The 13,395-nt window shown below is 38.0% G+C and overlaps 1 protein-coding gene across 1 annotated transcript; it reads right to left on the reverse strand.

Moving 5' to 3' along the window:
* Positions 1 to 2,848: 2,848 nt before the first annotated feature.
* On the reverse strand, positions 2,849 to 12,831 carry fam219b (family with sequence similarity 219 member B). The gene is made up of 6 exons (XM_058387854.1): positions 12,657 to 12,831; positions 8,412 to 8,520; positions 8,197 to 8,290; positions 7,388 to 7,462; positions 7,056 to 7,098; positions 2,849 to 6,636 (listed from the first exon to the last, which is right to left on the reverse strand). The coding sequence occupies exons 1-6, from the start codon at positions 12,723 to 12,725 to the stop codon at positions 6,484 to 6,486; spliced, it is 543 nt and encodes a 180-aa protein (XP_058243837.1). The 5' UTR covers positions 12,726 to 12,831; the 3' UTR covers positions 2,849 to 6,483.
* Between the last annotated feature and the right edge of the window lie 564 nt (positions 12,832 to 13,395).

Consider the following 13,395-nt stretch of genomic DNA (forward strand, 5'->3'; position numbering starts at 1 on the left):
ATATATATTCATGGTCCAGGGACACTCATTCTCAGATCAGTAATTTCCTACATTATTATTATTATTATTATTATTATTATTATTATTATTATTATTATTATTATTATTATTATTATTATTATTTTGACACAAGAAATTCAGCATATTTTTTTCAAAGAGAAAAACAAACAAATAAGTAAATTAATTAATTAATAAATCAATAATACTAATACTAATAATAACAATAATAATAATAATAATAATAATAATAATAAGAAGAAGAAGAAGAAGAAGAAGAAGAAGAAGAAGAAGAGAACAAGTATATACTGAGGTAAAGGACATTTACAAGATCCTAGATTTTATCAAAGTAAAAAAAATAATAATAAAAAATAAAAAATATATATATTCAGGGTCCAGGGACACTCATTCTCAGATCAGTAATTTCCTACATTATTATTATTATTATTATTATTATTATTATTATTATTATTATTATTATTATTATTATTATTATTTTGACACAAGAAATTCAGCATATTTATTTCAAAGAGAAAAACAAGCAAATAAGTAAATTAATTAATTAATAAATCAATAATAATAATAATAATAATAATAATAATAATAATAATCTTAAACTCAGGATTACTGGTATACAGAGATTCAGTGTTTATTTATTTGTTTATTTATTTATTTATTTATAACTTTTAAAAATTGTAAAAATTATTTATATATTGTAAGTGAAATTACAGTGCAATTTGTAAGCTCTATCAAACCTCTCCTGGTAATTAAGTCATTATCTTTAAATAATGAAGTGACTCATTACTTCATCTTAGTCTAATTATAAACAGTAAAGAATGTAAACTAGTTCCACATAAAAGAGCTTTAGAAAGTTAGTACCTTTCTTTATATCATTATTTATAAGCAGGTAGAAAAAACACTGGTGATTTCTTAGTGTTTCATTAACCCTTTGGTATTAATTTATCATTAAAAAAAAATTCAGAGTCAGTGCTATTCGTTCATCTCAGGTTCCAGCAAATGATAAAGGCGTTTCCTGAAAGAGGCATCTCCTGTTTTCCATCAATCACAGATTATAATCTCGGGAAATAATCACCGTGACAGACTTTTATTAGATCTAAATCTGCTTTGTTCATTGGAAACAGACAGAGCCGAGTTTCATAGTAAATGAAATACATACATACATACATACATACATACATACATACATATAAATAAATAAATAAATAAATCAATCAATCTTTATATAGCACCTTTCATACAAAAAATTGTTTAGATTACTTTAATGCCAGTCAGCACAAGAATACCTAGTGACAGACATTGTGTTTAATATTATTTAAGAAAAGCTGTAATAAAACATTTTATGATTAATAAATATCTAATTAAAACAAACACTATGAGAATAGAGAAGGCAAGAGAGAGTGAAGTGACTGCTTACAGACTGAATAAATCAAATCAATCACAAACTAAACATATTCCATTTATAAAACTCACAAAATAATTTAAGATAAAGTCTTCAGTTTATTCAGTTTATCAAATACCTGGAGTCATTTCTAGCTCACCTCCGCCATCTAGTGGTGAAACCTAACAACACAGGGACTAGAGGTAAGAAATCTAAGCGATTGGACTGGACTGATAATGATCAACACAGATAACATTGAATAAGACTGATGATCTCCTCATCATGGCACCTGTTAGTGGGTGGGATATATTAGGCAGCAAGTCAACATTTTGTCCCCATAGTTGATGTGTTAGAAGCAGGAAAATGGACAAGCGTAAGGATTTGAGCGAGTTTGATGAAGGGCCAAATTGTGATGGATAGACAACCAGATCAGAGCATCTCCAAAACTGCAGCTCTGGTGGGGTGTTCCCGGTCTGCAGTGGTCAGTATCTATCAAAAGTGGTCCAAGGAAGGAACAGTGGTGAACCGGTGACAGGGTCATGGGTGGCCATGTTGTGGAGCGAAGGCTGGACCGTGTGATCCGACGAGCTACTGTTGCTCAAACTGCTGAAGAAGTTAATGCTGGTTCTGATAGAAAGGGGTCAATACACACAGTGCATGACGGGTCAGGGCAGCAAAATGGGGACCAACACAATATTAGGCAGGTAGCTATAATGTTATACCTGATCAGTGTACTATGTTATTGTTCCTGAACATCTTTCCCCTTTAAGTCACATTATCTGTATATTATGTAGTTTCTTTACCCCCACCAAGCACAAGGAGAACATGCAAACTCCACACACACAGTGAGCAGGAACGAGACTCAAACCCAGGACACTGGAGGTGTGAGGTGAACACGCTAACCACTAAGCCACCTGGATGTTCTGGTAGTTCAGAAATACAAATCTGTATTTATATACACACTGATCAGCCATAACATTATGACCACCTGCCCAATATTGTGTTGGTCCCCCCTTTTTGCTCCCAAAACAGCCCTGACCCGTCGAGGCACGGACTCCACTAGATCCCTGAAGGTGTGCTGTGGTACAGGACTTATAGTGTATTTTTGATAGATACTGACCACTGCAGACCGGGAACACCTAGCCATCACAATTTGGTCCTTCATCAAACTCGCTCAAATCCTTACACTTGTCCATTTTTCCTGCTTCTGACATCAACTTTGAGGACAAAATGTTCACATGCTGTGTAATGTTATCCCACCCACTAACAGGTGACATGAGATCATCAGTCTCTCAGTGGTCATAATGTTATGGTGTATTGCTGATGTATAAGAGGAATAAACCACCTCCCAGTGTTTTATTCCTTACACACACATTAATTTCATCCTCCGCAATTCAATTCCTATCTGTTATCAGTGGCAATGATTTGCAATGAAAACAACTCTCACGTGAATAAACTCAAACATAGTTTAATCTGAAATACTGGTTACTGATTACTTACAGTAAAAAGCCATGTTATGTTATATGTTATACAGGTGTGTTCTACTAACGATGCAAAGTCTTTATACATTTTTAACGCAGACGAAAATAAAAACGATGGTTTTCACACCAACACACTGACAAAAAAAAAAACAAAGTGAAGTTATTGCATGTGAAACTGAGCGACCATCAGATAATTGCTACTTAGAGGGTAAAGAATAAAGATTGTCCGATTAGTTGCATAGTGAAGGAGAGGAAAAATCCACTCAGAGCTCCAAGTGCAACGATAATGTTCATACACACAACACACACACACAAAGCATCAACACAGTAAATAATCTCTTAGCTAACTAATCAAACACGACCCTTTCCTCTTTTTTCCCACGAATGTAGAGCTTAATAAACTTTCATTTAATGCAAAAATCCCACTTATCCTAAGTTAGAAACCTTTCTTTTCTTTTTATTTTCCTTTAAAAATTAAAGTAAAAAAAAAAAAAAAAAAACATCACAGTGTCCTTTACAGGTAAATGAAATGCTATTCAGTATAATTGAAATGTGCAGCAGCCTGAAGCTGAAATGTTTAAACACTAATGTGTAATGAAGTGAAAATCTGTGTAGAGATACGATTTGGGTCTTAAACTTCTAAGATTTTTATCTGAGAGAAAAAGTTGTGTGTTTGTTGGTCAAACATGGGGCTGAAGTGACACAGGGGTCCAAGCAAGTGGTGTGAAACATGGTGACGGTAGCACACGACAGATTCAGAGCACACGGGCTGGTCAATGCAGGAGCACAAGTATATGGTTACAAAAAAATATTCATTTGATTGATTATATTTATGCTTAATGCACGTCATGATAGCGTGACGCACCTTGATGCTGTACCTACAGCACGTCCTTGTCTCTCTGAATCCCACCACATGCTGTTTAACTGGTCAAACATTTAATAACTGCATTTCACAAGCATGCAATCGAAACACCTGAAGTGGTTATGAAACATAGTGGTGTTAACACATGATGGCTGAGACCAATATCACAGGTTTCCGCTTCCTGTTCTGAGTCACAATCAGCACCACTCAAGATGATTTCATGCTCCAGCTATTCTGTTTTGTGGTTTATGCAAAACCGAGCAGCACAAACCTATCATATATACTATATTGCCAAAAGTGGTTGGGCTCGGCCCCTTAGTTCCAGTGAAAGGAACTCTTAATGCTTTAGCATATCAAGACATTTTGGACAATTTCATGGTTTGTGGGAACAGTTTGGGGATGACCCCTTCCTGTTCCAACATGACTGCACACCAGTGCACAAAGCAAGGTCCATAAAGACATGGATGAGTGAGTTTGGTGTGGAGGAACTTCACAGACCTCAACCCCATAGAACACCTTTGGGATGAAGTAGAGTGGAGACTGTGAACCAGACCTTCTCATCATCACAACATCGGTGCCTGACCTCACAAATGCGCTTCTAGAGGAACGGTCAAAAAAATTCCCATAAAAACACTCCCAAACCTTGTGGAAAGCCTTCCCAGAAGAGCTGAAGCTGTTATAGCTGCAAAGGGGCGGGACAACGCCATATTACATTCATGCGAATGGAAAGGCAGACGTGCCAAAACTTTTGGCAATATAGTGTAACTCTCCAGCTCAGTACTATGTGGTTAAACATAGCGAGACAAAATAAAAACACTAGCCAGACTGAAACGCCACAGCTAAAACGTTTACAAGGGTCTTCCAGATGTTTTGTCATTATATACTGCGTGATCACACGTTCATTTCCCTTAATCTCTATTAATGCACTTAACTCTGCTACCTTACATTATGTTAGTTACCACTAACACGCCGTATTTGGTCACGTTTCCTGGCAACCAAAACATACGACCTAGCAACACACAGGAGGACTGACCGACATGCCTGATGGGCTGGACAATGAATTTATGATTTGTCATATAAACACACTCTCTCTATCTCTAGATCAGCTGTGTTCAGGCTAAAATTCTGTAGATTGAAGTCTAACAGAATTTAAAGCAGCCCTTTGCCATTTTTAGCACCTTCTATTGCCTGTGAGGTGAATCTCAGAATCGTCCTTCCAAGACCTATCCCTCTGTAAAAACAAACAAACAAAAACAAACCAAAACAAACACAAAAAGGTATTCCTGTTTTTTTTGGGGGGGGGGGAGCTAATTTCTGGGTCTGAAAAATGTAAACATGAGCAATCATCACAAAATGCACCCTTAAATGCCATGAAACGAAGCACAATTAATACGTGAGTTTAAACAAAACAGCAAGCACATTACATTAGCAATAGTTTACATAAAAATAATAATAATAATAATAATAATAATAATAATAAAAAAGACAGCTGGTTTACTGGGGGTTTTTTCCCCTCACATATCAGTAACATGTAATGCGAATAAAAAATTAAGAGAGAACGAGAAGAAAAGAAAATACTACTCTCTCCTCTCTCCAGGCAGCCGGCTCGCGCTCGTCAGAGTACAACGTTTTAAAGCGTCGAGTTGTCAGTAATGTATACGGCATAAAGCTTGACGTGTAAGATAAACATGCTGAGAAGAAGCAGGAAGTTCCTTAAAGTTACACGAGAAAAGAAAAACAATAGGAGATAAGTCGGTGTTTCGGACCGGATAATGTGTTAAATGTGTTGTTTTGAGCACTGTATTGGGTTAAGGGTTAAAAATTAGAGATGAGAGGAGGAGGAGGAGGAGGAAGAGTGAGATCAGATCCTGCTCCATCAACTGGTTCTCCGTTTCTGTCCATTTTCAGCTGGACTGTTTCCATGTCAGGAATTCCGGTGCTTCCCTTATAAATACAGCTTACTATAACTGACTGTGTAGTAGTTAATAATAATAATAAACTCTCAGCCTTCTAAGTTTAACACTCAGTGGGAAAATCGATTTCGAGATGACCGAAACTTTAGCGGGGAAGGGGGCGGAGCTTCCAGGATGTCACTAAATATCAAAGAGTTCAAAACGTGACGGCTCCAGCGTCATGTGTGTAAGAAGAACACTCTTTCTGTGTAGTTTTCAGTGGTTCTGGCAAGAGGAGGAGTTTAAGATGGATAGAACGTTTGTATTAAGTAAACTTGCAGTTGTAACCTGTTCTGCACCACATCTGTAGCATCTGGATTTATCAACGAATCGAGGCAACCGAGGCACTTCTGTGTTTACTTTGGGCTACGTTCATTCAGCAGTCCCATCTGAAAAACGATGATTTGTACACATTTAGAGTTTTTTATATAGTTAAAAAAGTGCAGGTATCGCGGGCAAGACGTGAAATTTGGTACGCTACAGATGCGGTAATGCAGAGATCATGCGGATAAGTACATGCGCTTCGATATTATTCTGACCCTTTATGCTGTAAAGCTGTGTTAAAGTAACAAAAACAAAGCGCCGTAATTAACGAGGTCTCTGGAAGTCTGCTGGGGAAACGGGAAGCAGATGAGATTAGTGACATCGTTGCAGGAAGTCGGGAACGTTCCTCGGCGGTGTGGTAGGATGACGGGCGGTTCCACGATGCAGAGGTTCGCTGGCCACAGATTCCTTTTCAAAAGGCGGGATTTGATTTCCTGTGCCGAGTGAAAGCCGCTTCCTGTGTAGAGTTCACTGCAGGCAGCAGGACAGGCCGTCGGACGAGCAGCAGCAGATGGAGGAACCCATGGCTTTGGGAGGAATGAGGTCCAGATCCTCGTCGTCAGGGATCTCGTCCAGACGGTATCCGTCTTTTAGCAGCTGGCGACTGAGATCTGGATGAATCTAAAGAAAAGACAAGAACAGAGAAAAAAGAGACATGATATAAAAGACCGTCTGTACATCTTGGTTTAGTAAGCAGTGTGTAAATTATAATCGTGAACAGTGTAGCTCAACACTAGTTCCAGGCCCAATCAAAATCTCTTTTCATTAGTGCTTGGCATCAGTGACAACACTATATTGCCAAAAGTTTTGGGACACCCCTCCAAATCATTGAATTCAGGTGTTGTGTTTCAGGGGTTCATCTCGTCCTCTTAACTCCTATATAATATTAAGGATAAACATTTTTTTAAATTTCAGCTAAAGTCAGTCAGATGTATTGAAAAAAAAATCACTAACTACTTTGACTGGTAAAGGACAAAGTGGTCAATTATTTGAGTTAGTAATCATCCTCATCATGATGTGATGCAGTGATTGTGGTTTACCTCTGCTGAGGAATATCCAGATGAATACTCCAGCTCTACATCACTGCAGGAGAAACAGCAAGGAAATCAATCAGAAACACATCGCAATCCGAGACACTGATTCAGACAAACAGGAAGTGAGCGGATGAAGGTTTATTGTCGATATGTGCAAATAAGATCGTCAAGAAATCATTAAAAAGCTAATTAAAAAGCATCCCACATGACAGAATTGATTTTAAAGGAGTAGGAAATGTGCTCTGGATAACGTACAGACTATAGATCACACTAATCAGGACAGTCTGAAACCCGAATAAAACCAGAGGATGAACGTATGAAGCTGTGAGCCGGTTTACCTGTCCGAGTCCAGAGACACTAGAGCATCTTCTGCGTTCTGACTGAGTGCTGCGTATCCTTTATTGAACTTTACACTAAAAAAAAAAAAAACACAAATTTCGTTATAAGCACATTAATTAAATAAATAAATAAATAAATAAAAATTAAAATAAAACAAATCACAAATTCCATTATCAATACATTAAATAAATAAATACATAAATAAAAAGAAATAAAAGAGATCACAAATTCCATTACAAGCACATTAAATAAATCTATTAATTAGTTAAATAAATAAATACAAATCACAAATTCCATTATAAGCATGATAATTAAATAAATAAATAAATAAATAAATAAATAGAAGAAATCACAAATTCCATTGCTGAAAACACACACACAAAGAACGCTTGGATGGATTCAGAGCTTCCTAAAGATTTACTGAAGAAAGAAACCCACGAATCTCACTCCTCACAAATAGACATGAATAGTATAAATATCAAATTATTTAAACGAGCTGTGTGTAAGTTACGGGATAATGTAGTCTACACACTAGGGTTGAGTTCTTGATTCTGATTGGTCAAAAGGTTTAACCTCCGCCCAAAAAAAAATAATAGTATAAATAATAATAATAACTAATAAATTAAAAAAATCAACACAGCTGTCCACTGCATCATCGGCAGAAAGTAGAAAGTTTTTATACGACCTTTAGACCAGTTCAGCTGTGTAGCTCAATCAACATACATAGATGTATTCGCTTAAAGGGAACAAAAACACCGCTTATCACGGTTATTCGTCTAAAGGTGCTGCTGAATATCTGCTCACTCACTTCTTGGCTCCGTGTCTGGGCTGCTGCATGACCGCTCCCCCGGAGGAAAAGCCTTTCTTCTTAAACACTCTCCTGGCCATCTCTCTGGGTCTCTCTGCAACACACACAGAAATAACACACGCTTAAAAATACTGGGAGCTAAATCACACAATACAGGGGCTGAAATATCTACAGAAACACAAGCCATGATGAATCTACAGAGAGCTTCTACTCACGCAGTTTCATGTTTATAGATTTGGCCATTATATAAGGTCCTCTCTTCTCCACCGGTCTGTTAACTCCGTCTGCGGCCGGCTTCGTTCTGCTGCTCCGGCTACTGCCTGCCTTTGAGCGAATAATAATAAAAATAAATCAATCAATTTACAGAGCAAATATTGTTAATACGGTGAAACATGGGTCCTCGTTAGACAGGCAGAGCGGGATCTGTTCTTGGAAGTCTCTACAGATTGACCTTCCTCGTTAACTGGAGTCTCTCATTAATGCCAGTAACTTATTAAGAGGATACATCCACATGCTTCATTTTCGCTCTTGCTCGAAGGAACAGATGTTATATAGATAGCACATACACTATATTGCCAAAAGTATTTGCTCACCCATCCAAATAATCAGAATCAGGTGTTCCAATCACTTCCATGGCCACAGGTGTATAAATTCAAGCACCTAGGCATGCAGACTGTTTTTACAAACATTTGTGAAAGAATGGGTCGCTCTCAGGAGCTCAGTGAATTCCAGCGTGGAACTGTGATAGGATGCCACCTGTGCAACAAATCCAGTCGTGAAATTTCCTCACTCCTAAATATTCCACAGTCAACTGTCAGCTGTATTATAAGAACGTGGAAGTGTTTGGGAACGACAGCAACTCAGCCACGAAGTGGTAGGCCACGTAAACTGACGGAGCGGGGTCAGCGGATGCTGAGGTGCATAGTGCAAAGAGGTCACCAACTTTCTGCAGAGTCAATCGCTACAGATCTCCAAACTTCATGTGGCCTTCAGATTAGCTCAAGAACAGTGCGCAGAGAGCCTCATGGAATGGGTTTCCATGGCTGAGCAGCTGCATCCAAGCCATACATCACCAAGTGCAATGCAAAGCGTCGGATGCAGTGGTGTAAAGCACGCCGCCACTGGACTCTAGAGCAGTGGAGACGCGTTCTCTGGAATGACGAATCGCGCTTCTCCATCTGGCAATCTGATGGACGAGTCTGGGTTTGGTGGTTGCCAGGAGAACGGTACTTGTCTGACTGCATTGTGCCAAGTGTAAAGTTTGGTGGAGGGGGGATTATGGTGTGGGGTTGTTTTTCAGGAGCTGGGCTTGGCCCCTTAGTTCCAGTGAAAGGAACTCTGAATGCTTCAGCATACCAAGACATTTTGGACAATTCCATGCTCCCAACTTTGTGGGAACAGTTTGGAGCTGGCCCCTTCCTCTTCTAACATGACTGTGCACCAGTGCACAAAGCAAGGTCCATAAAGACATGGATGACAGAGTCTGGTGTGGAGGAACTTGACTGGCCTGCACAGAGTCCTGACCTCAACCCGATAGAACACCTTTGGGATGAATTAGAGCGGAGACTGAGAGCCAGGCCTTCTCGTCCAACATCAGTGTGTGACCTCACAAATGAGCTTCTGGAAGAATGGTCAAAAATTCCCATAAACACACTCCTAAACCTTGTGGACAGCCTTCCCAGAAGAGTTGAAGCTGTTATAGCTGCAAAGGGTGGATCGACGTCATATTGAACCCTATGGATTAGGAATGGGATGTCACTTAAGTTCATATGCGAGTCAAAGCAGGTGAGCGAATACTTTTGGCAATATAGTGTATCATCTCTTATCATCAGTTTACAATTGGAGTGTGTGCCTGTATCTGTTCACGACTCTAACCTCGTACACTGCATCTAGGAGCCGCTTATACATCATGATTTATATACAAATGGCATGTGGAAGGTTACAGTGCTTCTTGCTTTACACTGTTGGTCATAAACACCGGCACCACCTTCTCCTCGGGTCTGTCATGGTTCTCCGGTTCCCCCCTCCTCCTGAAAAACATGTCTGTAGGTGATCTGGAGTGCGAATGAATGTGTGTATAGGGTTTGGGCAATGACAGACAATTCATTTAGTGAGTATTCCCGCCTCATGCTCGGCATTGGACAGAATTCGGCATTCGGCATACGTGCTTTAAACACACAGGAAATCAACCACTATCTTACGCTCATGCAGGTGCTGGGTTTTTGGATTGTTTTTCAATGTTTTGTAAAAAGTTCATGTGTAATGTGTAGTTATATACACACCCTCCCTATCTATCTGTCTGTCTGTCTGTCTGTCTGTCTGCCCAACCACCCATCTATCTATCTATCTATCTATCTATCTATCTATCTATCTATCTATCTATCTATGTGCCCAACCATCTATCTATCTATCTATCTATCTATCTATCTATCTATCTGTCTGTCTGTCTGTCTGTCTGTCTGTGTGCCCAACCACCCATCTATCTATCTATCTATCTATCTATCTATCTATCTATCTATCTATCTATCTATCTATCTATCTGTCTGTCTGTGTGCCCAACCACCCATCTATCTATCTATCTATGTGCCCAACCACCCATCTATCTATCTATCTATCTATCTATCTATCTATCTATCTATCTATCTATCTATCTATCTGTCTGTGTGCCCAACCACCCATCTATCTATCTATCTATCTATCTATCTATCTATCTATCTATCTATCTATCTATCTATCTATCTGTCTGTCTGTGTGCCCAACCACCCATCTATCTATCTACCTGCCCAAACACCCATCTATCTATCTATCTATCTATCTATCTATCTATCTATCTATCTATCTATCTATCTATCTATCTGTCTGTCTGTCTGCCCAACCATCTATCTATCTATCTATCTATCTATCTATCTATCTATCTATCTATCTATCTATCTATCTATCTATCTACCTGCCCAAACACCCATCTATCTATCTATCTATCTATCTATCTATCTATCTATCTATCTATCTATCTATCTATCTATGTGCCCAACCACCCATCTATCTATCTATCTATCTATCTGTCTGTCTGTCTGTCTGTCTGTGTGCCCAACCACCCATCTATCTATCTATCTATCTATCTATCTATCTATCTATCTATCTATCTATCTATCTATCCATCTGCCCAACCACCCATCTATCTATCTATCTATCTATCTATCTATCTATCTATCTATCTGCCCAACCATCTATCTATCTATCTATCTATCTATCTATCTATCTATCTGCCCGACCACCCATCTATCTATCTATCTATCTGCCCGACCACCTATCTATCTATCTATCTATCTATCTATCTATCTATCTATCTATCTATCTATCTATCTCTCTCTCTCTCTCTATCTGTCCATCCACCCATCTATCTATCTATCTATCTATCTATCTATCTATCTATCCATCTGCCCAACCACCCATCTATCTATCTGCCCGACCACCCATCTATCTATCTATCTGCCCGACCACCCATCTATCTATCTATCTATCTATCTATCTATCTATCTATCTATCTATCTATCTATCTGCCCGACCACCCATCTATCTATCTATCTATCTATCTATCTGACCACCCACCTATCTATCTATCTATCTATCTATCTGTCTGTCTGTCTGTCTGTCTGTCTGTCTGTGTGCCCAACCACCCATCTATCTATCTATCTATCTATCGTGACTATGTCCAGAATAAAGTGCTTACTGAAAACAGAAGAATAATAATTGTATTTCATTTGAACTCTTCTGCAATCACAGTTATTTTAATCCTAATATCCAATGAGAGTGCCATAGAGCCTTCTTAAAATATTGGCACTCTTTATAATCATTAAAGACGAGCCAAGAGAGGAATAAAATATACTTTCTTGTATTGTTGTGGTAGTTGATCCTAAGCTTAATCACAGAAAAAAATTCATTTTAATGTAATCGAGTCATTTATCAGATACAGCATTTACATAACATAACATTTCGGTTTTAACACGAAATATCGCGATATTACAAGAAATTACGGATAAAAAACTTTCCGACAATTTATGTGGTATTTTTCATTTTATAATTTATTTACATATAATATACCTTATATTACATACACCTTAAAATGTTTCTATTAAACACCGGAAAAGAATGATAAAAAAGTAAATACAGTGACAACAAATTAAATAAATAATAGTACCGCTAGCTGCTTGCTAACACAAGTGGACATTTATTTATTTATTCTTAGCTGACAGTTTCCACAAAAGGCTCGTTTGATGATTTTATGTTATTTACTACATCAATTCTGAGGAAAATAAAAATAAAAATGATTAACTTTATGGTTATTTGGAATGTGCGTGCGAGCGTGCGTGCGCGCGCGCTAGCGGCTACACGTCTGGCAAAGCGCTTAGCATAACTAGCTAGCTTCTAGAAAAGGAAATAAAAATAATAATAAAACTTACTCTCATGGGGGGAGAGCCGGCTACCAGATTGTCCTGTTCCTTCTCCTGTTCCTCCATGATGTCGTTCATGTTGGAGCCGAAAGTACAAAGCTAACAGTCACGTCATGGTTCATGTGTCAGTCACGAAATTCATGTTTACATCAACTACAGTATGCGGAGCTCACAAACGAGTCGACTCTCTGAATCGGATCTTTCAGGTGAATCATGAGAGTCGACTCCCACAAATGACCTGTTTAGAAATTTTTTTCCCCCTTTTTTCTTTTTCTTAATCAACGTAGACTGTATATTATTTACACTATTTCAGAAATAAAGTATTAAAAATAATAATTAATCATCATTCATAGCTAAAAAAAAACCCAATAACGTTACTGTATACTAATACACATTCACAGAGCCATATAAAGTTATTTATTTTCTTACCATGCAGTAAGCTTTTATTAAACAATTTTAGTCATGTTTAAACAAACATGTACAAACAGAGGACATAATATTGCAAACTTAGTCAAGAAAAACAAATGCAATTGAGTCAACTTGGAGTCGACTCTTATTATTGAGTCGCCTCGAGTGATCTGAACAGATGACCGAACAGATACGGAAAGGAGTCACTTTCATAATAAAAGTCTCTATGAGTGACGACGTGATGGCAATAAATGGAATTCTATAAAATAATTTGAAACAAAAATAACACGAACATACTACCTCTGAAATAAAATAAAATAGTGGATTAAATTGTGAAAAA

Source organism: Hemibagrus wyckioides, linkage group LG04, assembly GCF_019097595.1.
Source record: "Hemibagrus wyckioides isolate EC202008001 linkage group LG04, SWU_Hwy_1.0, whole genome shotgun sequence".
NCBI classification, from domain to species: Eukaryota; Metazoa; Chordata; class Actinopteri; order Siluriformes; family Bagridae; genus Hemibagrus; species Hemibagrus wyckioides.